We start from the raw sequence: 25,376 nt of genomic DNA, 5'->3' as shown, positions 1-25,376 counted from the left end.
AATCTCTCAGGGTGTGTCTAGACTACATGCCTCCTTCGACGGAGGCATGTAGATTAGCCAGATCGGAAGAGGGAAATGAAGCCGCGATTAAAATAATCGCGGCTTCATTTAAATTTAAATGGCTGCCCCGATCTGCCGATCAGCTGTTTGTTGGCAGATCGGGGCAGTCTGGACGCGATGCGCCGACAAAGAAGCCTTTCTTCATCGGCACAGGTAAGCCTCGTGAAACCAGGTTTACCTGTGCCGATGAAGAAAGGCTTCTTTGTCGGCGCATCGCGTCCAGACTGCCCCGATCTGCCGACAAACAGCTGATCGGCAGATCGGGGCAGCCATTTAAATTTAAATGAAGCCGCGATTATTTTAATCGCGGCTTCATTTCCCTCTTCCGATCTGGCTAATCTACATGCCTCCGTCGAAGGAGGCATGTAGTCTAGACACACCCTCAGTAATGGTAAAAATTGCAAAGAATAAAAGCATAGTTTACTTAAATTGTAAATTTTTGGGGTCAGGGACTGTTTTTTCATTATACTGTGTAGGGTATAGGGCTGAGTACTTTGATGCCCTGCTTAAAGTCCCAGGTACTACCACAGTACAAAGAATAAATAAATACATGCTGTGCATGGCTATCTAATATTTCTATATAGCATAAGAGTGCCACACACTATAATCATGCTACAAATAATTGCAGTGATGTTAATAAATTTGCCTTTAAAAGTAATCTTCCAAAACCCTCTGAGTAGCTCTGTTACAGTAAGTTAAAATAGTGTTTGTATGGTATACAGACAGCTGGTGAGTTGATAGAATGAGACTCCACTTGACATAGTGTGTGCAAATAGTCAAAATATAAAGGAGAATGTTTGTATGTTTGTGCTCTAATAACTTGGGGTATGTCTACACTAGAAAGTTAGTTCGAACTAACGGACGTTAGTTCGAACTAACTTTCCTATGCGCTACACTAGCGCTCCGCTAGTTCGAATTTGAATCGAACTAGCGGAGCGCTTAGTTCGAACTAGGTAAACCTCATTTTACGAGGACTAACGCCTAGTTCGAACTAGCTAGTTCGAACTAAGGGCTGTGTAGCCCTTTAGTTCGAACTAGTGGGAGGCTAGCCCTCCCCAGGTTTCCCTGGTGGCCACTCTGGCCAACACCAGGGAAACTCTATGCCCCCCTCCCGGCCCCGGACCCCTTAAAGGGGCACGGGCTGGCTACGGTGCCCGTGCCAGGTGCAAGCCTGCCAGCACCCAGCTAGCAGACCCTGCACCTGGCACGGCACAGAGCCACCCACCCGATGCCCCCCAGCCCACCCCCTCTTGCCGGGACCAGGCTGGCGGCTCCCGGGAGCTTGCCCTGGACCGCAAGAGGCGGGCACCTTCCTGGGCTAGTGCGGACATCGTGGACCTCGTCCACGATCTCCGCACTAGGCACAGGAAAGTGGCCGGCTAGGTCAGGAGAGCTGCCAGCCTGGCCACCCAGGAGCAGGTGTGCATGAAAATCAAGGGGGTCCACTGAGACCCCCGACACTGAGCCCTGAGCTTACAATGGCCGTCCTGGGTCAGACCAAAGGTCCATCTAGCCCAGTAGCCTGTCTGCCCACAGCGGCCAACCCTAGGGACCCTGGAGGGGATGGACCGAAGACAATGACCAAGCCATTTGTCTCGTGCCATCCCTCTCCAGCCTTCCACAAACTTTGGGCAGGGACACCACTCCTACCCTCTGGCTAATAGGACTCCATGGACCCAACGTCCATGACTTGATCTCACTTCCCTTTAAACTCTGTTCTAGTTCTAGCCTTCACAGCCTCCTGCAGCAAGGAGTTCCACAGGTTAACTATTTGCTTTGTCAAGAACAACTTTCTCTTACTAGTTTCAAGCCTGCTACCCATTCCTTTCCTTTGGTGTCCTCTAGTCCTTCTTTATGGGAACTCATGAAGAACTTTTCTGAATGCACCCTCTCCACCCAACCCCTGCTTTTACAGACCTCTATCCTGTCCCCCCTCCGTCTCCTCTTTTCTAAGCTGAACAGTCCCAGTCTCTGTAGCCTCTCTTCATCTGGGACCTGTTCCCAACCCCTGATCATGTTAGTTGCCCTCCCCTCTCCCAGCCTTTCTCTTCCCCTCTCCCACCTCCTTTTCCCAGTCTCCCCCAGTTTTTTTCAATAAAGACAGAGTCAATGTTGGAAGAAACGTTATCTTTATTTTGTACATCAAGAAGAAGGGGGGCTAGGGAAGGGCAAGTGGAAGGAGGTGAGGGAGGAATGGGGTACGAGCCCCCGATGGGGAGGACTGGGCTGGCTCTGCGGGCTTCTGGGGGTGGAAGCTCTCCTGCAGCCCCCCAATTACTCCCTCTCCCCAGATGGCAGCCTGCGGCAAGTGCAGCCGGGCTGATGGCCGAGTGGTGTGATGTGCCCAGTGTGGGCACTCAGGGCACTCCAAGCCAGAACTTCTTTGCAAGCGGGGCACCCCTTAGAACTGTGTGTCCGGGGTGGGGGTCGGGACCCTTTAAGCGCAGCCCTCGGCTAGCCTGAGACAGTATCTCCATGCTCTAAGTCCTCCTTTTATGCCCTGCCGGCACTGCTTCCGGCCATCCTTAAGCCCTGTTCAGAGTCCACTCAATGTGGACTTACTAGTTCGAACTAGCAAAACGCTAGTTCGAACTAGTTTTTAGTTCTAGATGCGTTAGTTCGAACTAGCTTAGTTCGAATTAACTAATTCGAACTAAGTTAGTTCGAACTAGCGCTGTAGTGTAGACGTACCCCTGGATACTATAAGACCTACCGCAACCAAACTTTCCATGGGATAACCTTTCCTCCAGGAGAAGTTTTTAAGGTACTTTTGGACATGATCGGGCCCGATCTCAACCTGTAAAAATAAAAAATAACCCACCGTGTTGCACTGCAGGAGCAGCCCTGCCCACCCTAGGTCACGTGCCTGCCACCTGCGGCCCCAAAGCGCCATCCAGGACTCGCCCCACCCCCCCACACACAATGGCTCGGGCATCTACCCTGCCCCCTGCGGCTATGGTTACCAGGTAGTCTTAAAAAAAACACACACACACACACACGGCCACACTTGATTGGGGAGGAGGGGAGAAACGGCCAGGAGGGGAGCGGGGCTGGCCGGCAGGAAGAGGGGGGCCAGAAGCAGGGCTGGTCAGGGGAGATTGGGAGAGGGGCAGCCGGTGGGAAGCAGAGCAGGTGGGGGCGGCGGTTAGGGACAGTGGGACTGGCTGGGGGAGATCGGGGGAAGGGCAGCCGTCAGGAAGCAGAGCTTGTGGAGGGGGGGGCGGGGACAGTGGGGCTGGCCAGGGAAGATGATGGGGTGGCCAGTGGGAATGGGGCTGGTCGGGGGAGATCGGGAGAAGGAGAACCAGCCAGCAGGAAGTAGGGCTGGCGGGGGAAGCCAGTCGGCCGGCAGGGAGCAGGACCAAGTAACACCGGGTAACTCCAGCTAGTATAGATATAAGTGTTCCCTGGATTTCATGGCTTCCTTGAGCTTTGCTCCCCCTGGTGTGGCTTGCATTTTCCTAGGGACTCTGGTAGCGACTTGGGCTTGGGTTCTTTTGTGGTGGGATATAAGTGATAGAGCTCACACAACATCACCCACTTCGCTTGCACCACCAAAATAAGATATCAGTCAAAGTAAATTGTATAGTTCTGTGACCCTCTCTGTCTCCTTTCTTAAATGAGAAATGAAAAGTCTTAACAATGTTGACCTATACATTATTACCGGGCATCTGAGTTAACACAATACTCAAATTAATGCAACAGAGAGATTGCTGCAGGCTGTCGACTCACATAAACATCTCTGTATTGATTACACTCAGTTCACATTTTTGAGGTTTTCTTTGCAACCATAACAGATAGGGACTCATAAATAAAAGCTAAGATTCTGGACAACAATTTAGCAGCTTCAGAGTGGTACTGTTACAGTATATGAATACATATTGGCTATAGTCTTACCCTGGATACAAACTTTGACATGTAAAAGAATAGTTACTGTATTTAGCCACGAAAGGTCTAACATTAGTCCAGAGGCAGTTCTATTGTCTCTGTGAAGACATACAGCTACAACTTCCTCCTTCCAGCTACAAATGGACTTTCTACAGCAGAGTTAGAGTAGTTCAACTCCATAGGTAGAGCCTGCAAGGATACAAAACTTGTAGCCACATCCACATCTCTATCTGCAAAAATGAGCTGTGGACATCTGTACTGGCATCTGCAGCTGTGGATACCTGTGGATATGAAGTGGAGATCCATGGGTTTACAGGGCTCTATCCACAGGGATGGGGAGGGCAGAGGTTGGATGTAATACATTGTGTATTGGATATGTGCTGCACAGAATCCTTATTCTGTGCATGACTCTTTCATGGCAACTTACAGGAATTAGGACATTAGTGGGCAGAAGAGGAATGAAGGACTTGTCTAGCACAGATCTTTCTACATAGGCTAGGTTAGTAAATATTGGGTAAAAGCTACTGTCTGGACTAGAATAGTTTCTTTAGTGCCATTCCATAGCCATCCTGCAGTTTTGTTAATTGAGTAATTCTCAGCCTTTCCTGATACTTAACTGTAGGAGCAAGTTCCCTTTTGCCTATTATGAACGTTGTTTATATTTTTTAAAAAATAAGGTAATAATGTACATTTCTTAGTAGTGACATGTTCAATTGTAGGTTGCTCATCTATGTTATACCTTTACAAGCGAGGGAAAATTCTACTGGATTTTTTTCCCTACCTTTATTATTGTAGGGGAATCCTTCACATTGATGGCAAACGATATGGAATGGAACCAGTTAACACGTCAGCTACATTTGAGCACCTGTTTTATCCATTAGAACATGTTAAGCAAGATCCCTTTCTGTGTGGTGTGCTGAATGATAACCTGCAGCATAGGAAGAATGTGACGAATTCTTTCAGATACATGAATGTTTCACACAGTACTTTCAGCAGGGAAGGTTTTTTTAGGGTAAATATGTTTGTATTTTCTCTTAAGAAATGTTTAGATCCTTGGATCCAATACAGTTCCTTTGGGGGTGCTTCAGTGGCCAGAAGAGGCCATAAAACCATCTTAGCTGATTTCCTGGGGTATAGACTTGTGTTGAAGCATTCAAGATGCTGTACCCCATCAGCTCTTTGTTTACCCTTATTTCAGGGCCCCATGGCTAGAACACTGGTGGGCTTTGAAAATCCTCATATAGAGGACTGGCAACATGGAAGTTAAATGCAACTTAAAGCAGCACCAAAGCTGTTCAAACTGTATGATAGAGTAAAGCATCAGGACTGGAGGGTAGTGGATGTAAAGATGCCATAAAGCCTCCATCCCTGAGAACCTAGCTGCCACTGAAGTATTGAGCTGTAGGTCTTTAAGCGGACATGTAAAGCTCAGAAAGCAAACCAACTTGAAGCCAAATCCAGCTACCATGTTGTCAAGTCTTGTAAATAGATGCATTTACATGGTAACAAATAACCATCAAAATCTTAACTTAATGATCATTAAAATATTAACTTCTTGTATTTTCTAACTGGCAGAAAAAACGAGCCGTGCTGCCACAGACAAGCTACGTGGAACTATTTATGGTTGTTGATAACTCCAGGGTAATGTGTTTCTCTAATCTTAAACACATTTTATTGAATTATTTAATTTTTTCTCTGATATCCTAATATTTAATTTTACAGTATTTACAGAAGAATTCTGATCCTGCAGCTGTGCAAAAGGAAATAATTGAGCTGATTAATTATGTTGATGGGGTAGGTCATTTCAGTCATATGGATATTCAGTAGTCTCTTCTTTATCTTATTGCACAGAAGAAATACAAATTGTAATGTACAGCTAGTGTATTCTGTGTTTGTATTCCAACTGAAAAATATAGTCAATACATAGACATATAATTAATATCTGGACAAGACTCTTAGAAGCACAATACAGAACTCACAGCCCAGAAAAGAGGGGGGAAGGTGATTATAAGCCAACTTTGCATCTGCTGATTCTTAGGCTGCTCTAGGGGCATAACTTAGACAGCCCTCCCAATGCTGCCTAAGGGCTGCAGGGATACCTGGAATCTTTGGCAACTCTGACAGACTTTGCCTCAAAATACTTGTACACTATTTCTGAATTATTGAAAATTCCTGGACATATTCATAAGAAAAAAATATTTCATCTGCATTAGAGGACCTAATCCTCCTCTCCAACATGGTAACTGGAATGCTACACAAGGTACATACTGCTTCTCTATTCTATACAGGAATAATCAGTGTAGGCAAGAAGTATTGATATCTAACTAAAGGCTTGATTTAGCTCTCACCGAAGTGAAGGGGGATCTTTCCACTGCATAGAGTCCATCCTCTGCTGGCCAAAGTTTACCCTCATAATCCCCAGCTGCTATCAGAAAATGTAACCTCTTTGCTGCCTGTGAAATTTCCCATTCTGTCGCTGTAAGCAATTTCCATAACTCCCAGACAATCTACCAGAGAGACAAAATGATTCCTAGGACCCAGGGCCCTATCAGTGGCGGGTGGCTCCCACTACTGGCTAGGCAGGGGTTCCTTCCCACAACGCTCCGAGCCTTCCGGGGCCTCTCCGGCTCCCTGCCCTGGGTCACTTCCTACCCCCTTCCCCTGGTCGGCAGTGGTCCCACCTGTTGGCATTAGCCGATGTCTGTAGCAGCACCTTCCAACTCGGTGTCTGGGGTCGCCGTGGCGGGTCCGATGCCTGGGTCCCAGGTGGCTGGCTGGTGGCTCCGACGTTGGGGCCGAGCCCTGCTTGGGCCCTGCGGCGGCAGGCCTGATGACTCCCTCTCTGGCTGATGGGCCGGCAGCTCTGGGGGTTGGGCCCTAGCTCCTGCCCTGTCGGCTGTCTGCCCCAACTGAATAGGACTGCAGTCCTTTATACCTGGGGCCTCCTGGGAGCATGCCCGGTAGGGCTGCGTGGGCGCGCCCCTCCCTGCCCCCTGAGTCGGGTGGTTTCTTGGGGCTGGAGTGAGGCGCTGGGCCTCCCCATCACAATGGAATAAACTTTTCCACCCCACCATTGTTCTGGAGAACATAATATTGAACTGATAATAATTATGTAATTTTTTCAGAATTCAACTGAATTGGGTTCACATATATGTAATCATCATCATGTATTTTCAGATGTATGGTGCATTGAACATTCAGATTGTTTTGATTGGGCTAGAAATCTGGTCAGATAAAAACCACATAAATGTAATGGATGGTTCAGCTGGAGAAGTACTAAATAGATTTGTTTCTTGGAGAGAGAAAAATCTTCTTAAGCGATCAAGAAATGATGTTAGCCACCTTATAATGTAAGTTTTAGTTTATTAGTAAAACTTGCCTCTGACTGTAAATCAAATTTGTTACATTGCTTATGTATGCAAATGAGAATAAATAATAGAAATTGGATTACTGCAAATTTAAACTTTGGCTCTAATTGTAGATGAACAAGGAATCATTTGTGTGATTAAATCTTTATTCTTAATTGTATTCTCTCAAAAACAATAACACAGCACATATATAATTTTCAAGAATTATGTCACACACTTTGGTGTAGGCATATTGATCAGAGAGCCATATCTTGATCCTTTGGGAAAGTGGGAAATTTCCTATTGACATCAATGAGACCAAAATTTGACTCGTTATAATATTTGGTTAAGAGCCAGGAATATTTTTTCACTAGAAATCAGTGAGCTTTCAACCCCATTCTCAAAACAGTGCATATTTTCTGTTGTTCTGTTACAGAGGGAGACATGCCTTTAGTGGGGTAGTTGGAATGGCTTTTGTAAGTACAATCTGCTCTCAAGTCCAGGGAGGGTCAATCAGCACTGTAAGTATAGTACTTTGTCTCAATTATTTATGTACAGCTCTAGTCAGTAAAACATCCCTTGACACCTCAATGGCCTATTCAACCATGTCACAAAGGGCTAAGAGTTATGTTGGGGTATGGTTGGTATTGTTAGGCTTCTTATAGAAAGACAGAAATTTTTGAGGATAACATTATAATTCCTTTTCCCACATCATTCTCCTTCATGCACAAGTCCACTTAATTGAGATACATCTCAAGCTATATTTTAGCCATATTTTTTAATTTATTTAGGCCAAGATTGAGTAGCAAAACATATCCCCATAATACTAAATCCATTAACTCAAAATGGAAGCTTTTCATATATTCTGCATGGGAATGTTAGCACTCTTCACACTCGTATGTCCAGTACACACTTGCCCAAATTCTTAGATGCACAAGAATTCTATTCAAGTTACTTTGAGGAAAGTGGGGTAAAAGTGACTTTAAGATGCCTTTGCCTTCCCTTAATCCTGTGGGAGGGCTAATATTACCTTACTCAGGATGTGGAGGTTTTTCCAGAGCCATATTCTGCTAGCCTTCCTTATACTGAATAGTATTTTGTGAGGAACCCTACTGAAATCAATGGAGCTATTCATGGAATGAAGTACTACTCAGTAGGAGAAAGAATGGCAAAATCTTGATCTTAAACTAATATAAAGATAAAGAATTACACTGATTTGCTGTTAGTTCTCTCTCATGATTTTGTTTACATAAATCAGTAGGTAGGACCATTGCTTTGGGTATTTTTTGTGATTTCTTTATTTTCCTGTTTTATTTTCATATTCATTTCAACATTGCTTCTCTTTATTAGCTTAATGATAACAATGTGCTACGTCATGCCACAGTAGTAGCACATGAGTTGGGTCATAATCTTGGTATGAAACATGATGATGGAAGATGCCCCATATCGTACATTATGTACAGCACAGATAAGTAAGAGCTTCAAATAGTATTACCTTGTTTTTAATATTGCATATTTGCATTAGATCAATTCAGTAGGGTAAAATTCCTGTTAACCTCAAACAACCTTAGTAAGCCTCATACAAGCTTTGTATGAGGAACTTAAGTAAAGAGCATTAAAAGTTAATGGGACTTAGTTAACTGATAGGATTGCCAAATGTCCGATATTCAACCGGACACTCAGGTTTTTGGGCCCTCTGTCCGGTAAAAAAAAATCAGAAAATACCAGACATGTGTAATGTCCAGTATTTTCTGGTTTTCCGGCTTGGTGCCCTATGGAAGCCTGGCAGTGGCGGGGGGAGTGGCTGGCAGGTGGGGCATGATCAGTGCTGGGAGCCTCTGGTTGCATCTGACATAGGAGTGACACCTTGGGGAGGAGGAGAAGCCCTGTCCGTGCTCCTGAACGCTGTTCAAGCATGTTGTGGAGCTGTAGCAGGACTTGTTCGGACTTCGCCAGGACTGTGCACGGGACAGGCAGCGCCCTGGGATCTGCATGTGCCCGAGTCAGTCCCACTCCCTGCCGGCTGATTCTTCCCTCCCCCCTCCCCCGGCCAGCCCCGCTCCCCCCGACCTCTCCCGGCCAGCCCTGCTTCCTGCCAGCCAGTTCTCCTCCTCCCGATCTCCCCCAGCCAGTCCCGCTCCTCCCAATCTCCCCCAGCCAGCCCCGCCGCCCCCGCTCCCCCCCCCGACCAGCTGCCCCCCGATCTCCCCCAGCCAGCCCCACTGCCCCAACCCCCCTCTCCACCAACCCTGCTTCCCATCCCCCCGCCTTCTCCCAGCCGGCCCTTCCCCCCGCCCCGATCAAGTGTGTCCAGTATTTTTTCTGAAGCTACCTGGTAACCCTAATGACTGATGTTAATGTGCTATTTCCACTAGGCTGCTAACACAGTGGAAATAGCACATAGAGTGGATTTGGTCCAAACTTACCCTTTTGTTAGGCTTACATTTATGATTAATTTAAATAAAACATACATCTCAACCTACATTGATTTATTAGGTTCACAGTTCCAAGAATTAGTTTTGAGGTTAATAGGATTTCTGTGAGCTGACATCGGAATGACTCAGCAAAAATAACTGCATGTTTATGCAGGATTTCAATTCTGATTTCATGGTGTCTCCGCAGAAAAGCTCTATTCAGGACCAAGGAATCATGTGTATATCAACTAATTGCAATATTATGCTTTCTAGTGGTTCCAAGAATTTCAGCACCTGTAGTGCCGATGATTTTGAGAATCTCATTTTGAGTGGTGGAGGAAACTGTCTTAAAAATGCTCCAAAACCAAGTGATGTTTTCACAGAACCTTTCTGTGGAAATAATGTAGTGGATAAGAATGAAGAATGTGATTGTGGAAAACCACAGGTATTGTACTTCATCCAGGCTTTAATCTCAACCTATTTTGTACAAAGAAGTTCCATTAATATGTGAGGGATATTTTTCTTTGCAGTTTTACTTTTTATTTGAAATCTTATAAATACAAATAAGAATGAGTGACAAGCCTAAAATCAAATTTTCATTAAGGATTACATCCACTTCTGCTTGAAGTCAGTGGATGTAGCCCTTAATGAAAACATGATTGACTTCATGGGAATATGGCTCAAAAAGTGAGGGTTAGGGAACTTCAGGCCTGGGGGCCGGATGCAGCCCCAGGCTTGCCTGGATCCAGCTCCTGTGGCTCTGGGATCCCCACACACCTTGGGGAGCTTGTGCTGGCGCTCCAGTTCCCTGCCACCCACCCACAGGGCTGGAGCACACAAAATCTACCAGCCTGTGCCCCCCTGGGTTCTGGTGTGCAAGGGGAATGGGAGGAGTGTCTTTCTCCTTCTCAGTTGGGGGCTTCTCACTTTGCTTCTCACTTGTGTGTGGCCCTGAATGATTTCTGTGCACCCTGGGCAGCCCCCGACCCAAAAGAGGTTCCCCACCCCTGCTCTAAGTAAAAGGACTGGCTATTGTACAACTATTGTTTCAGGTGCATGCAGGGCTAGCCCGAGCCATTTTTGCGCCCCAGGCCAGGGTACGCGGCGCTTCCCCAGGGTGCACGGCGCAGCCCGGCCCGGCCCGGCCCAGCCACTGCTGCTGGCATGCAGCCCGGGACTGGCCGCGCCTGGCTGTGCAGGGCCCCGCAGCCGTGGGGGGAAGGGCGCTGTTGGCCGGCGCCGCGGGGATGGGGGGCCGGCGCTGCGGGAGCCGGGCGCGCTGCACCTGATGGCAGCTAAAAGGGATGCTGTGCACCCCTTACAGCTGCCATCAGGCGCCCCCCCATTGGTTGGCGCCCTGGGCAGCTGCCCGGCTCGCCCACCCCTTAGTCCGGCCCTGGGTGCATGTCTACTCTACAAAAATGTAGGTAATTTAGTTGTACACATAAGAATCTTCATCAAGTACAGTTTTTCCACCTTACCCTTTAAATTTGAACCACAATCAAATATTTCCAGCCGAAGGGCATTAGATATCACTCTATCTTTGGAACTTTCATTTTCAGTTTCTTAATGACCTTCTCTCAAACAACTGACTGTCTTGAATTGCTGTTAAAGGAAATTGGTTCCATAGGTGCCAACCCGGTGGGTACTCCTGAGATGAAGCATTCACAGGAAAAAAAATAGTAGCTGATCAGCTCCTTCCACCCACCAGTTAACAGTTGTTCAGTGTCAGGCAGAAAGGGCTTGGGGGAGATGGCAGAGTGAGGGTGTGGCACAGCCTGGGGAGGGGGTGGAGCAAGGACAAAAGATATGGGGCAGGGCAGAGCAGGAATGGAAAGAGGCTGGGCCTTGGGGGAAAGGGTGGAGAGGGGTGGAACCTGAGGCCTAGTGGGGGTCAAGCACCCCAAGGAAATAAGGAAGCCAGTGCCTGTGATTAATCATAGTTTTAATTGCACTGCTAAACAGTAGAATACGAGTTGAAAATTATTAATTAATTGTGGGTGTTTTGCTCCATTTTCAATTATCTCACAAAATATAAATGTATAGTGTTCACTTTATATAATTTGATTACAAGTGTTTGAATTGTAAAAATGCTAAACAAAATAAACAGTATTTTTCAATTTACTTCTTGCAAGTACTATAGTGTGATCTCTTTATAGTGAAAGTGCAATTTAAAAATATAGATTGTTACATAACTGCATTCAAAACCAAAACAACATAAAACTTCAGAGCCTACAAGTCGACTCAGTTCCATTGCTTGTTTGCCAAATTGCTAAGAGAACCAAGCTTGTTTACATTTGAGGGGAGACAATGCTGTCTGCTTCTTATTTATAACGTCACTGAAAGTGAGAGCAAGGCATTTGCCTGGTACTTTTATAGCAGGCATTGTGATGTATTTAAGTACCAGATATGCTAAACATTTGTATGCCCCTTTATGCTTCAGCCACCATTTCAGAGGAAATGCTTCCATGCTGATGATGTTTGTTAAAAAAAATAAAGTTGTAATTAAATTTGTGGCTCAGCTCCTGCTGTGAGTTTTATGCACATTTTGCCATATATTTCATATCATAACACTCTCAGATGATGTTCATTTTAAAAACTCTTTCAGTAAAGATTTGACAATAAGCAAAGAATGTACCAATGTGAAATGTATAAAGATAGCTAAAGCACACAACCCAAGTTTTAAGAATCTGAAGTTCCTTCTAAAATCTGAAGGACAAGGTGTGGAACATGTTTTTAGAAGTGCTAAAAGAGCAACAATCTGATGTGGAAAGTACAGAAGCTGAACCAGCAAAAAAGAAAATCAGCCTTCTGCTGGTGGTATCTGACTCAGATGAAAATGAACACATGTTGGTCTGCACTGCTTTGGATCGTTATTGAGCAGAATCTGTTAGCAGCATGGATACATGCCCTCTGGACTAGTGGTTGAAGCATGAAGGGACATATGAATATTTAGCACATCTAGCACATAAATATTTTGCAATATTGGCTACAACTAGGGATGTGAATGGCTAACCAGTAGTCACAGTCCCACAGGCTGGGGGCTGCCCCATCAAACCTGGAGTGGTTGCTTGTCCAGGCTCCCACTTAGTCAGTTAACCAGTTAAACCTAATTTTAACTGGTTAAATAATGAAACGGAATTTTACATCCCTAATGAAAATTCCTGTTTTCACTTTCAGGTGACATTGTAAACAAAAGCAGGCAGTATTATTTCCTGTGCCTGTAAAAAAACTTGTTTGTCTGAGTGGACATGAAGTAGGACTAAATGGACTTTTAGCCTGTAAAGTTATATATTGTTTTATTTTTGAATGCAGTTTTTTGGTATATAATTCTACATTTGTAAATTCAACTTTCATAATAAAGAGACTGCACTACAGTACTTGTAGTAGGTGAACTGAAAAATATTCATGTTTTTACAATGCAAATATTTGTAATAGAATAAATTTAAAGTGAGCACTGTACACTTTGTATTGTGTTGTAATTAAAATCAATAGATTTGAAAATGTAGAAAATGTATTAAACATCAAAAATATTTAAATATATAGTATCTTACTTTAACAATGAAATTATGTGAATGTGATTTTTTTTATTGCATGATTATTGGCAATTATTTTTTAATTGCTTGACAGCCTTATTTAGAATATATGCTAGCAAATACCAGAGGTGAGGAAAAACCCATGTTTAATGGCAGTTTTTTTCCTAGTACTATCCCCCTTCCAAAAAAATATAGTATATTATACTATTAACTTGGAAAATAAAGTATTGTGAGTGCTACAAACTGTTAATACAAACCTGAGGGTTTCTGCTTCTTTAGGGCCCTGTTCTATTTAGAAAAAAGCAGTTGTTGCTTTATTCCTCTAATCCCTATGCAAATAAGTAATCAAAAAGAAAGTTTCTCTTTTCTAATAGGACAAAGAACTCAAAACTTCAGACTCTGAAAGAGACCCACTATATTTTGTTTCTGGTCAGAATTTAGTCTGTCTGGCTATGTCTACACTACAGAGAAGATTGAAGCTGCTGCTGTCGATCTTCCAGGGTTCGAATTAGCCAAAAGTCTTAAGGTACTTCAACTTCAGCTACGTAATTAATGTAGCTGAAATGGCATATCTTAATTTGACCTTATCCTGTAATGTAGACATATCCTGTGTCCTTCGGAAACCCCTGACTATAGATAAAAATAAAAATACTGTGTCCCTAAATCATGCCTTTGCTATAGGAGTGTACTAATCCTTGCTGTGATGCTGCAACCTGCAAACTGAAGTCCGGATCACAGTGTGCTAAAGGGCTGTGCTGTGAAAATTGCAAGGTAGGCTGGAAGAACCCTTTTTTGTTAATTTATGTTCTTAACTTAGCAGAATTAGTACTAATTAGTAGTTAATTTTTTTAATTTTTAGAATTGGCTCTCTCCCAGGCTACGTCTAGACTGGCCCCTTCTTCGGAAGAGGCATGCTAATTTCTAACTTTGGAATAGGGAAATCTGCGGGGGATTTAAATATCCCCCGCGGGATTTAAATAAACATGGCCGCCGCTTTTTTTCCGGCTTGGGGAAAAGCCGGAAAAGAGCGTCCAGACTGGCGCGATCCTCCGCAATATTCCTAAGAGATCCTCCGGAATAGGGCTTTATTCCAGAGGATCGCGCCAGTCTGGACGCTCTTTTCCAGCTTTTCCCCAAGCCGGAAAAAAAGCGGCGACCATGTTTATTTAAATCCCGCGGGGGATATTTAAATCCCCCGCAGATTTCCCTATTCCAAAGTTAGAAATTAGCATGCCTCTTCCGAAGAAGGGGTCAGTCTAGACGTAGCCCCAGTGTCTTTAGACATCTGTACATACATTACCAAAGCTGCACTCAGGAGCAGAGACTAAAGTAGGGATAGTGGGTGAACAGCAAATCTTGGTTTGAGGATTCATGGCCTCATGTGTGCTCCTCAGTTTCCAAATGCAAGTATTGTCTCTGGCCTGACTTCTGCTACTAGGCTGAAGTAATTAGATGTCATGTAGCAGTGCTCTTGTTATCATAGGATCAAGTTTCTATGCATTGCCTGTCAGGCCCACTGATGAGGGGGAAAAAGGGGACAACTGCTGAAGGACAGCACTGAGGGATGGGTGGGGGATGCTGCCATCCAAGTGGTGCTGAGAACTGGATGCCCTTGGCCTTGCCCCTTCTGCCTGAGGCGATGCCCTTTCTTGGAGTAGAGAGCCATCCCGCCCCACCCCTTGCCCAGGGGCCCCTTGAGGCTGTTGGCTCCCTTGTCCCCTGCCTACTCATCTCTTTGTATCTGGTGCTTAAAAATGCCACACTATGACTTAGTTCTGTGCAGGATCAAGCTCATCAATGGTATCAACATGGCATATAAAACTCATAGCAATGGCATACATGCTCTATATTAAGAAAGGGATAGAAAATAAGACACAGAATATCTTACTGTGCATAGTATAAAACTATGGTACACCCACATCTAGAGTACTGTGTACAGATGTGGTCTCCTCACCTCAAAAAAGATATTTTGGCCTTGGAAAAGGTTCAGAAAAGGGAAACTAAAATGATCAGGGGTTTGGAACAGGTCCCATATGAAGAGAGTCTAAAGCGACTGGGACTTTTCAGTTTGGAAAAGAGGAGACTGAGGGGGAATATGATAGAGGTATATTAAATCATGAGTCGTGTGGAGAGGGTGAATAAAGAAAACTTATTCATTAGTTCCCATAATATAAGGATTAGAGGACACCAAATTAAATTAATGGGTAGCAGGTTCAAAACTAATAAGTGAAAGTTCTTCTTCACACAGCACATAGTCAACCTGTGGAACTCCTTGCCGGAGGAGGCTGTGAAGGCTAGAATTATAACAGAGTTTAAAGAGAAGCTAGATAAATTCATGGAGGTTAGGTCCATAAAAGGCTATTAGCCAGGGGATAGAAATGGTGTCCCTGGCCTCTGTTTGTCAGAGGCTGGAGATGGATGGCACGAGACAAATTGCTTGATCATTGTCTTCATTCCCCCCCCTCCGGGGCACCTGGCATTGGCCACTGTGGCAGACAGGCTACTGGGCTAGATGGACCTTTGGTCTGACCCAGTACGGCCGTTCTTATGTTCTTGTATATTGATATGAAGAGCTATTTCATCTTCCTCAAATTTACAAGCATATATTCTTTACCAACCTATTACATAATCATTATGTGCCTGAAGGAACAGAATCTGGACACCGTATGTGAAGCAAGCAGGAGAGTTCATTACACACACAGTGCTGTCGGAGTGTCACATCACTTCTTAGAACTCAGTGAACACTGCCAAACAATAGGTTACAACTAATTATATAGGATGCTCAATGGGCAGATCAAAGTGAAGGAGGGGGCGGTTAAGATCCTGGACCCCTGTATAGGTGCTAATTGTGAGGCAAAATAAGAGTAATAATATAAAGTTACATAGTGTTTCCAATAAAATAAATATTTAAACAAAGCAGACATCAATTACCAACTATGTGTTAAATGGTGATATGTCTGTCTGCTTCAAGAAGGTGTCTCTGCAGGGATGTGGTCCATCTGGGGATTAGAGCAGAGACATTAGGAGTATTTGACAATGGCACATTTGTTCCTAGCACCATTGAATGTGTCTTCTCCTGTCTCCTATCCTGGGCTAGGTGTGTGTGGGGGGGGGGGGGTGGTAACCACATGGACTATGTTTGTGTGCCAGTCCCAGACTCCAAATTTACAATAGGGGTTCTTAACAGAATATCATAGCCTACCTTAGAAATTTTCATCCTACAGTGCCTTTGTATTAAATGTGTACTGTTGCAAAATAAAACAGTAATTTTCTATTCCATTTCTAGTTTAAAGTGGCGGGAATGGAATGTAGACCAAAAATGAATTTCTGTGATCTACCTGAATACTGCAATGGGACAAATCCATACTGCCCAGATGATGTATATTTCATGAATGGCTTCCCATGTAATGACATGAAAGAATATTGCTACGGTGGGGTTTGCCAGAATTTTGATTCACAATGTGAATCCATCTACGGAAAAGGTACTTTTAAAATGTTTGAGTATCTGTGAAGCAGAATTCATATTAATAGGGAAAACCTCCTTTGTTGTGCCTTGTACCTAGGATTTAAATAGCCATTGTGGAATATTCTTTTTTATTTAATATATTAGTTGTTAAACATTTGATATTATTTTATAGGGGCAAGAAAAGCACCTGATATTTGTTTTCAAGTAGCCAACATGAAGGGAGATAGATTTGGAAACTGTGGAATGTCAGGTGGTGTGTACAATAAATGTCCCACTGAGTAAGTGACCAGCAGGTATACATTTAATATAATCTTTCCTCCTGTTATTTATTCATATAAACAGTACCATAATGTAGAATATATTTTTATATAAATAATGCTTACATGCTTCACTTCTTTGGCCTACCTTAGTAATCAAAATTCCTTACTTAAATCTTCCTTTTTATTAGTCTGCTTTAAGTTGTTGATTAAACAATTTATTTAAAACAATATTAGCAGTGTGTATGAAACTCAACTTTACTTAAGTGATCTTTTGAAGAAACTGAACCAGATTCTTACCTCTGAACTAGCCCTTTTGTGCTTTTGAGGCAATGTAAAGGAGATACAATCTGGCCAATACTTGATCAGCTGACAGGTGTCTTGCGGGATAGGAGCTCTTCAATGGCAGAAAGCTGACCCACCTAGTTCCTGTATCACCCATCCTCCCAGCATGGCATAGAGGGTGGGAGGGAATGTCAGAGGCTGTACTTCACTTCTCAGATTGTATATAGTCCTTAGATCAGTTCATGGTCCTCTAGTTTACATGGAAGTTGGGGGAAGATCAGGCCCTAGAATCAGGTAGCTATAAACAGCACATCTTGGCACAGGAGAAAGTCTGACCCATCATCAGTCGTATTTATAAATAAATGACCTACATTGTACCCTTCCTTGTAAAAAATAAAAAAGTATCATAGGAAAGCCAAAGGTATGCATTAAACAGCATTATATAGTTTACTAGAAGCTCTACCTGGTATTGCTCAAGTCCTTAACTCGGTTATTTTTTGTTTTTCTTCATTTAAATCATTGCTCTGGAGTGGCACTGGGGAAGAGGGGTTCATTATACAGACTGCCCAAGAGAGAGAGAACTACTGCAGCCCTCTCTCACTGCAGCAGTTTGGGCCTAGGCAAGAAGCGCCTCTCCATGGCTGTTGCAGCTTCGGCAGGCACAGCCAGGAAAGGGGTGCATGTCTCCCAGCTGGTGTAAGTTCTGGTTTGTCTACCCCTTGTGCTCCCCAGCAAGAGTGAGGAATGCAGCACACTGTGCACTTTCTCCTCACTCCCTGATGAAGGGGGACAGCCCGCAATGTTCCAATGTGAATTGGGAGAGAAGGGAGCTTCAGCCTCCGAACCCTCCGAAAAGAGCTTTGGGGAGTGGGTGGCTCTTCGCTGGGACAGTCCCAGGGCAGGGAGTGGTGCCCCAAGCCATCCTCTTTCATCTGTCGAGTGATTCTATCTCTTTTCTGTATGGTTTTATGAGAAGCAATCCCATTCCAGGCACATTCCATTTTCTTGGCATAACCAAACCCTTACCTTGCATTTAGTTATGATAAGAAGAAGCTGTATACAGGCAACCCCCACTTATAACCTAATTGGTTCCTGAAGAACCGTCGTAAGTCAAACCCTTATTTTCCATAGGTGCAATGTTATAAATGGTGGTTCCGTTCCTGGAAACCCATTTCATACCCTAAAAAATACCAAAATTGACTATGGAAATGAAGAAAAAATGACCTAAATAGTTCAAATAATGCACAAAAATAACTAAAAAGTGAAGACTGATGTGGCAGAGATGCGCACAGTTCAAGCAGCAGCTACAAACTGACGAGTTTGATTGACCTTGTGTATTTCCTGTTTTGAGATGATGAGTGGAGTCTGCGTCATACGCTGTCGTAAATGCAAGCTGTGGACGTAAATTGGGATTTTTTAAGAGCTATCTCGCATGAAAAAATGGTCATAAATGTGGGGGGTCATAAGTTGGGAGATCATAAGTTGGGGGTCACCTATACTGAATTTGGTGGTCCTAGTATAACATTAATAGGCAGAACTGAACTTGGGACCTCCCTCTGGTGCTTAGTGCATGAGCCTCTACAGCAGGGGTGAACAAGATGACCTTTTGCAGGCCGGATCTGGCCACGCCACTGGATCTGGCCATGGACCCCTTGTTGGGACTCTCAGTTAGGGTACATCTACACTTGTTCCCTATCTCAAGATAGGGATGCAAATGTAGCTGACCGAAATTGCTAATGAAGTGGGGATTTAAATATCCTACGCTTCATTAGCATAATCTCGCCCATGCACTATTTTGATCGCCAGCTGATTTGAACCAGTAAGTGCGCTCCAGGCCGCGTTAGTTCGAATCAAATCCCTTTATGAGGGGGTAACGTTAGTTCTAACCAAGGGGTTTGATTCAAACTAACGCGGCCCAGAGCGCACTTCCTGGTTCGAATCAGATAGCAATCAGAACAGCGCGCTAGTGAGATTATGCTAATGAAGCACGGGATATTTAAATCCCCGCTTCATTAGCAATGTTAGTCAGCTACATTTGCATCATTATCTTGATATAGGGAGCGAATGTAGATGTACCCTTACACAGCAGACATTGTTTTAAGTATAAGGCTGCTCCGTGTGAGTCTCTGCTTGGAAGGGAAGGAGAAGTTTTGTGCAATCTCCCGCTACCAGCCCAATCCTCAGCTCCTATTGGCCAGAAAAATGACCCATAGGAAATGAACCCAGCCAATCTCTCAGCTCCTATTGGCTGGAAACAACCTGGAGAGATTGGCCTGGGGTATGGGAGTAGCGCAAGCCTCTTCCCTCTCCTGGAGCTGAGAACCACATGGAGGGAACAGCCTGCAGTATTAAGTGATCTGGGGCTTCAGCAGGCAGGGAGCACAGCCTGCCTTTTCGATGCTGCAGGGCTGTTGGCCGGTAGATGCTTAGATAAGCACCTCCCAGGCAAAGTATTCCAACTTCCTCCCCCAGGTCACCATCCAAACCCTCTACAAACCCCCTCTGCACCCCATTCGCCTGCCCCAGGTCACTACCCAAACCCTGTGCAGTCTGCATCCCATTTTCCCCTTCTCCTAGGTCACAGTTCCCTCCCAGACTTTGCACGCCTCATAGGATCCCTCACCCAATCCAGAATACTCTTCTGCATTCCCATGCTCCCTCCCTGACTCTACATCTCAAACCCCAACCCAGGTTACAACCCCCTCCTTTACCCAAACTCCCTCTCAGACATCACACTCCAGCATCCCCAGTCCCTTACCCCGTGCACCCTTCTGCACCCAACCTGCACCCTAGACCCTGCACCTCCTTCACAGAAAAGTGCAGCCCTAGATCACTTCCCAAAAACTTGGAGTGGCCCCCCACCAAAAATTATTGCCCACCCCTGCTCTATAGCTTGAGCTAAAAGCCAGGTGACTCTCAGCTAAGGCTGTAGAGGTAACTTATTATTTCTTTCTCTACATGGTCTAAGTGCCATTACATGGGACTGTGAACCACATCCAGAAGGTTACACTAGCTCTTCCCATTTAGGGGGAGTTCTTGAACAAACGGACAGACACAAAAACAGACAAAATCTCTCAAATATAGAGTAGATAACTTGGTGTGTGACTGACTGCAGAACAGGCCTTTTTAATCCACAGTGTCCTTAGATCACTAGTGAAATCGGTTGAATTTCCAGGCATCTGTGGAGAGTTTCTCCAGTCTCTGTTGTGATATGGATCCCTCAGAAATTGTGCTGTGATGGACTCTCTTTCTGTACTTGTGCTAATACCCTTCATGGTCCTAAGAGAGTGCCGACACAAATCATTTTACCATACCATCTGTAAAGTCTCGCTACATCAGGTGTGGGCAATAATTTTTGCGGGGGGGGGAGGGGCACTTAATGAATTTTGGTACATGGCCACGAGCCGGATCCACCCCCAGATGGGACAGGGCCTGAGGCAGAAGGGGTGGCACTGGGAACTAGCCTCCCCCCAGAGTTGTCTGGGGCCAGAGGCTTTGAATTAAAAACACAGCTCACGGCTCTGGCCCCTGCTGCGGTAGCACTGCAATTGGGAGCCAGGAACTCTTTAAGTAGGATCTTGCTGTCTGAGCCACTGCCTGGAAATTCGGTGGCACAGGCAACAGAATATAAATAGAAAGTGTCCAGAGGCAGTCTGCGGGCTAGATCAAAGTTTAGGTAGGCCAGCCCCAGCCCCCAGGCCGCATCTTCCCCAACTCTGCTCTACCTACTATCTGCAAATAAATCACATTTAAATAACATAAATAATTATGAGAGTGTGCTTCTAGTAAGGTATTGCAAAAGGATCAATTCTTGACCCTGTGCTATTTAACATTTTTATTAATGATGTGGAAGAAAACAAAAAATCAGCCCTGACAGAAAAATTGGCAGAGACGACAGGTCACCGATTCAAAGTGATCTGGATCACAGCCAGAGGAGGCTGTGAAGGCTAGGACTATAACAGAGTTTAAAGAGAAGCCAGATAAATTCATGGAGGTTAGGTCCATAAAAGGCTATTAGCCAGGGGATAGAAATGGTGTCCCTGGCCTCTGTTTGTCAGAGGCTAGAGAGGGATGGCAGGAGACAAATTGTTTGATCATTGTCTTCGGTCCACCCCATCTGGGGCACCTGGTGCTGGCCACTGTCGGCAGACAGGCTACTGGGCTAGATGGACCTTTGGTCTGACCCAGTACGGCCGTTCTTATGTTCTTATGTGATGAGCACAAATAAATAATACATTTAAATGTAAACATATAGATCAAGGAACAAAGAATGTAGGCCATACTTACATGAGGAGGGAAGTAGTAACTCTGAAAAAGATTTGAGACTCACTGCTCTGTCCTCAGCAGGGAGCTGCTGCTGTCGCTGAGGGAGAAGTGTCCATCCCCAAGCCAGACAGCTCTGTGCATGAGTCCTGTGCCTCTAGCCGGGCAGGGCTCATTAAGCAGCTGCAGGGCTGCAGCTTAGAGGAAACACTGATTCTGAGAAGAACCACAAGATCAAAGGATTGGAAAACTTGCCTGTGGCGGGGTAGCCCCGCCCCTCCCGGAAACCGCCGGGACGCCGCGATTGCGGGGGGAGGGCTCACCCCCTGAGTGGCGCAGATAGCCGTCCGTTGTCCCCGAGCGGGGGGGCCGGCGCACCGGCCGGGTGACGAGCCGGGGCCGGCAGGCAGCGCTGAGAGGGGGCAGGGGCGAGCAGACGTGGCGATGACGTCACGGGGAGGCCGGCCCGGGGAGGGGCCGGAGGCCGACGAGGGGGGTGACGCCATCTGCCTGCGACGGGCGGGCAGTTTAAAAGGTCGCAGCGTGCCAGCCATTAGGGGGGACGCCGAGGAGACGCACCCCCCCAAGAACCGGTGAGCGGACGCCAGTATTGGAGGCCCTGGGCAGGATCGGAGGGGAAGCCCAGGTGAGCCTATTGGACCTGGGGGAAGAAGTGGCCCAGTGCAGGGACGCGGACCCTGAGAGCGGGGGAGTTTAGGGTTCTCGACCCCCCTCGCTAGGTGTGGAGTCTTTCCCTGACCTTAGGGCCCTGGGTCGGGGTCCGGAGCGAGGGCAGGCCCGGACCCCCTTCCCCCAACCGCCGAGCCAATCCGAATGGAACCGAGCGAAGCTAGTCGCATTAGGTCACTAACGACAGTGACAACTGAGGGGGGCGGACGTAAGCCTCTCCGCACGGGGTGAACCCCTACATTGCCTTATAATGATAGAGCCCCAGAGTCCAGTCTATTTAGTTTAACAACAAGTAGGTTGAAGAGTGACTTGATTTCAGTCTACAAGTATGTACGTGGGAAAATGGGCTCATCCATCTAACAGAGAAAGGTGTAATCCAGCCAGTGGATTGTAAACTGAAATTAAACAAATTCAGTCTGGAAATAAAGTGTAAAATTTAAATGGTGATAGTAATTAACCATTTAAAATAAGGGTTGCGGTGGATTCTCTATCTCTGACAATTTTTAAATCAAGATTGGATGTTTTACTAAAAGGTGTGGTCTAGGAATTATTTTGGGGAAGGTCTCTGGCCTGTGCTATATAGAGATTAGGTGATGACAGTGGTGCCTTCTGGCTTTGGAATATATGCATCTATGAATTATTAAGGTTGCAAAGTGAAGAACTCAGAAGGTAGGAAATTCCAGAATTAAAGCACTTGTATAACCTTAATTCACCCCTTTGTGTGTAGACATTATGAGAAAGTCTTTAATTATAAAATCAGATACTATTTTATCTGGCTCATTGCCTCATTGAGGAGCAATTGGGGTTCAGTATTTGTTCTCCTTATTTTGTTATGTGTAACTTGATACCTTATTTATTACACACTGTGCAGACCCTGCTTTGAAGATATACATATTAATATCCTCAAGGGATTTTCTGTCGCTCGGTATAGAACTGAGCATATGGGAATTATAATTTGTTTTGACTTGGCCAGATTTAGGCAGATGTTCACAAGGAAGGCAAAGAGCAAATTTCTCTTCAAAAGGTCACTCCTCTGCCAAACTTCAAATTCCTGCTACAAAACTTGGGGCTGCTGAAACTATTTAAATAAAAGTTTGCCAGAATTTTTTTAACACAGACAAAATAATGTATTTTTCCCAGCCTCACTTATGGAAATGGTTTAACCATTTTGTAAGAAATTTTCCAAAAATGTCAACCTGAAGGAATACTCAGTGTGAAAATGGTTAAAGTTTGGCAGAGTTATAAGCAAATGAAAACAGGTTCTTATAATGTTAAGTGTCAGGCAACCTTCATAGGGAGTGCTACCAATCCCACTTATAGCAGGGGCATCAGTGTTTATATATCTATAGACAAACACATATATTATGGTGATATCCATAATATAAATTTCAGAGTCATGTGCTAAGATACATTTATCAGGCACCATTTATCCTTTTCATCAACAGGTCTCTGTCCACTAATCCATCTCCATTGGGATAATTTCTTATATCTCAGGCTTTTGAGCAGCTTCTGTTGATGCCATTTCTTTTTAAACAACCTGCAAGAGAAATGTTTCCTCTTTTTCCTCTAGTGTGTATCCCTCGTGAACATGCACACACACACACACCAACACATAATTACACTGTCCCAAAGGCTCAGAAAAGACAGTCTTCAACATATGTAAAATATGATGCACATATACACACAAACAGAAAGAGAGAAGGGAAAACTTTCTTAGAATATGAGATTTCTAGCAAGAGAAAATTATTGGTTTATAGTGTAAACTATGGAAATTTCTCAATAAATAATGTTTGTATTGAGTCTATTTTCTCCCTCTCACTTTTTTATTTGTATTTTATTCATTTATTACAGACATAGTCTATGTGGCAAACTTCAGTGTACACCTGTCAGTCTTGAAAATCTTCCGGCTTCTAGTGGTGTTAGCACTCAAGATGGTGTTTTATGTGTGACTTCTGACTTTAACCTAGGGTCAGATATCCCTGATCCTGCTCAAGTTTATAAGGGAACAGCCTGTGGAAAAGGAAAGGTAAGGTAGATCACAGTAGCTATTGCAGAATGTATGACATACTGAAACGATCTCTTTTTAATACATCTTACTGCAAAGCCCTTAGCTTTTCAAAAGCATTAAAAATGTATTAATTTTCCTCATAACCACGTGTGTTCATGGCTCTAAAATACTTCTCTCTTAAAGAGTGTATGTGCGTATCTATATATTAATATAATAAATAATACTAGTTGTTCATTTATATATACATACACATAAAGAAGTATTATTAGCTCTGTACCATATAGCTCTGTACCGTATAGCCAGCTGCTGTGTTTAACAAAGCTTTAAAAAATAGTAATTAATATGTATGTTCTAGTGCATGAAAATGTGTGATAAATTAAACTGTAGAGTTCTGAAGAATCAAGTATTTTAACCCAGCCTTGTTTCTCACCACTTCAATTTTGCAGTATTGCTGGTTTTATATATATTATTTTATGTTTATAAAAATTTTAGGTTAGGTGAAGAACTCTATAAAAATACATTTTTAATATTTTTCAGGCCTGTATAGACTTTAAATGTGTTAATGCAAGTGAGCTTGGTTACAACTGTGATGTAATGCAGAAGTGCAATGGCCGTGCTGTAAGTATATTATTTTTATTACATTAGGCTTCTGGAGATTATTGATAGGCACAATAAATCTGAATGAATAAAATAAATAACAAAACATATTCTTTGTTTTTTCGAATGTGTACTAAAAGTCACATCCATTTTTATCTATAGTTCATGTTACCAATGCCCTGTAAAACTTTCATCACAAGTGTGGATACTACATTTAATATGAAATAGGCAAAGTAGATCCCATTACATTACTAAATTAGCTGTACAATTTTGAAAACAATGTAATTCTCTGCAGAGGAAAATATAATGAATGAATCATGTTATATTTCTGTGTGAAAAATCAGAACAGGATCTAGACACAGTAAAACCCAGAAGCTCTCCTTAAGCAATGGTCTATGTAAGACAAATGAGAAAAGGGACTTGTAGAGGCTTTGCAGCAACAGGAGCCAGCAATATCACTTACAATGTAAGGCAATGCCAGCAGAGGGGAAAAATGGTTGTGCCAAGATCTTTCCTTCAGCTATACACCACAATCTGTTTTCACACACACTTCTTCATGTGCAGC

General features: G+C 44.2%; 1 protein-coding gene across 4 annotated transcripts in view; it reads left to right on the top strand.

The window, feature by feature from the left end:
* LOC102450996 (disintegrin and metalloproteinase domain-containing protein 9-like) overlaps window positions 1–25,376 on the top strand; it is a 57,980-nt gene that overhangs the window by 16,624 nt on the left and 15,980 nt on the right. For all 4 annotated transcript variants that reach the window (XM_006136089.4, XM_006136094.4, XM_075935311.1 and 1 more), the window contains 12 exons: window positions 4,744–4,960; window positions 5,524–5,589; window positions 5,671–5,742; window positions 7,126–7,298; window positions 7,732–7,816; window positions 8,646–8,767; window positions 9,983–10,154; window positions 13,927–14,016; window positions 16,532–16,727; window positions 16,884–16,989; window positions 24,058–24,232; window positions 24,752–24,832. In XM_006136089.4, coding sequence (XP_006136151.2) covers window positions 4,744–4,960; window positions 5,524–5,589; window positions 5,671–5,742; window positions 7,126–7,298; window positions 7,732–7,816; window positions 8,646–8,767; window positions 9,983–10,154; window positions 13,927–14,016; window positions 16,532–16,727; window positions 16,884–16,989; window positions 24,058–24,232; window positions 24,752–24,832 — 1,555 coding nt within the window. The remainder of the gene's footprint in view (window positions 1–4,743; window positions 4,961–5,523; window positions 5,590–5,670; window positions 5,743–7,125; window positions 7,299–7,731; window positions 7,817–8,645; window positions 8,768–9,982; window positions 10,155–13,926; window positions 14,017–16,531; window positions 16,728–16,883; window positions 16,990–24,057; window positions 24,233–24,751; window positions 24,833–25,376) is intronic.

The sequence above is a fragment of the Pelodiscus sinensis genome, chromosome 8 (assembly GCF_049634645.1).
Source record: "Pelodiscus sinensis isolate JC-2024 chromosome 8, ASM4963464v1, whole genome shotgun sequence".
NCBI classification, from domain to species: domain Eukaryota; kingdom Metazoa; phylum Chordata; order Testudines; family Trionychidae; genus Pelodiscus; species Pelodiscus sinensis.
The sequence above is the reverse complement of the archived record's forward strand: the minus strand, read 5'-3'. Positions and strand labels throughout refer to the sequence as shown.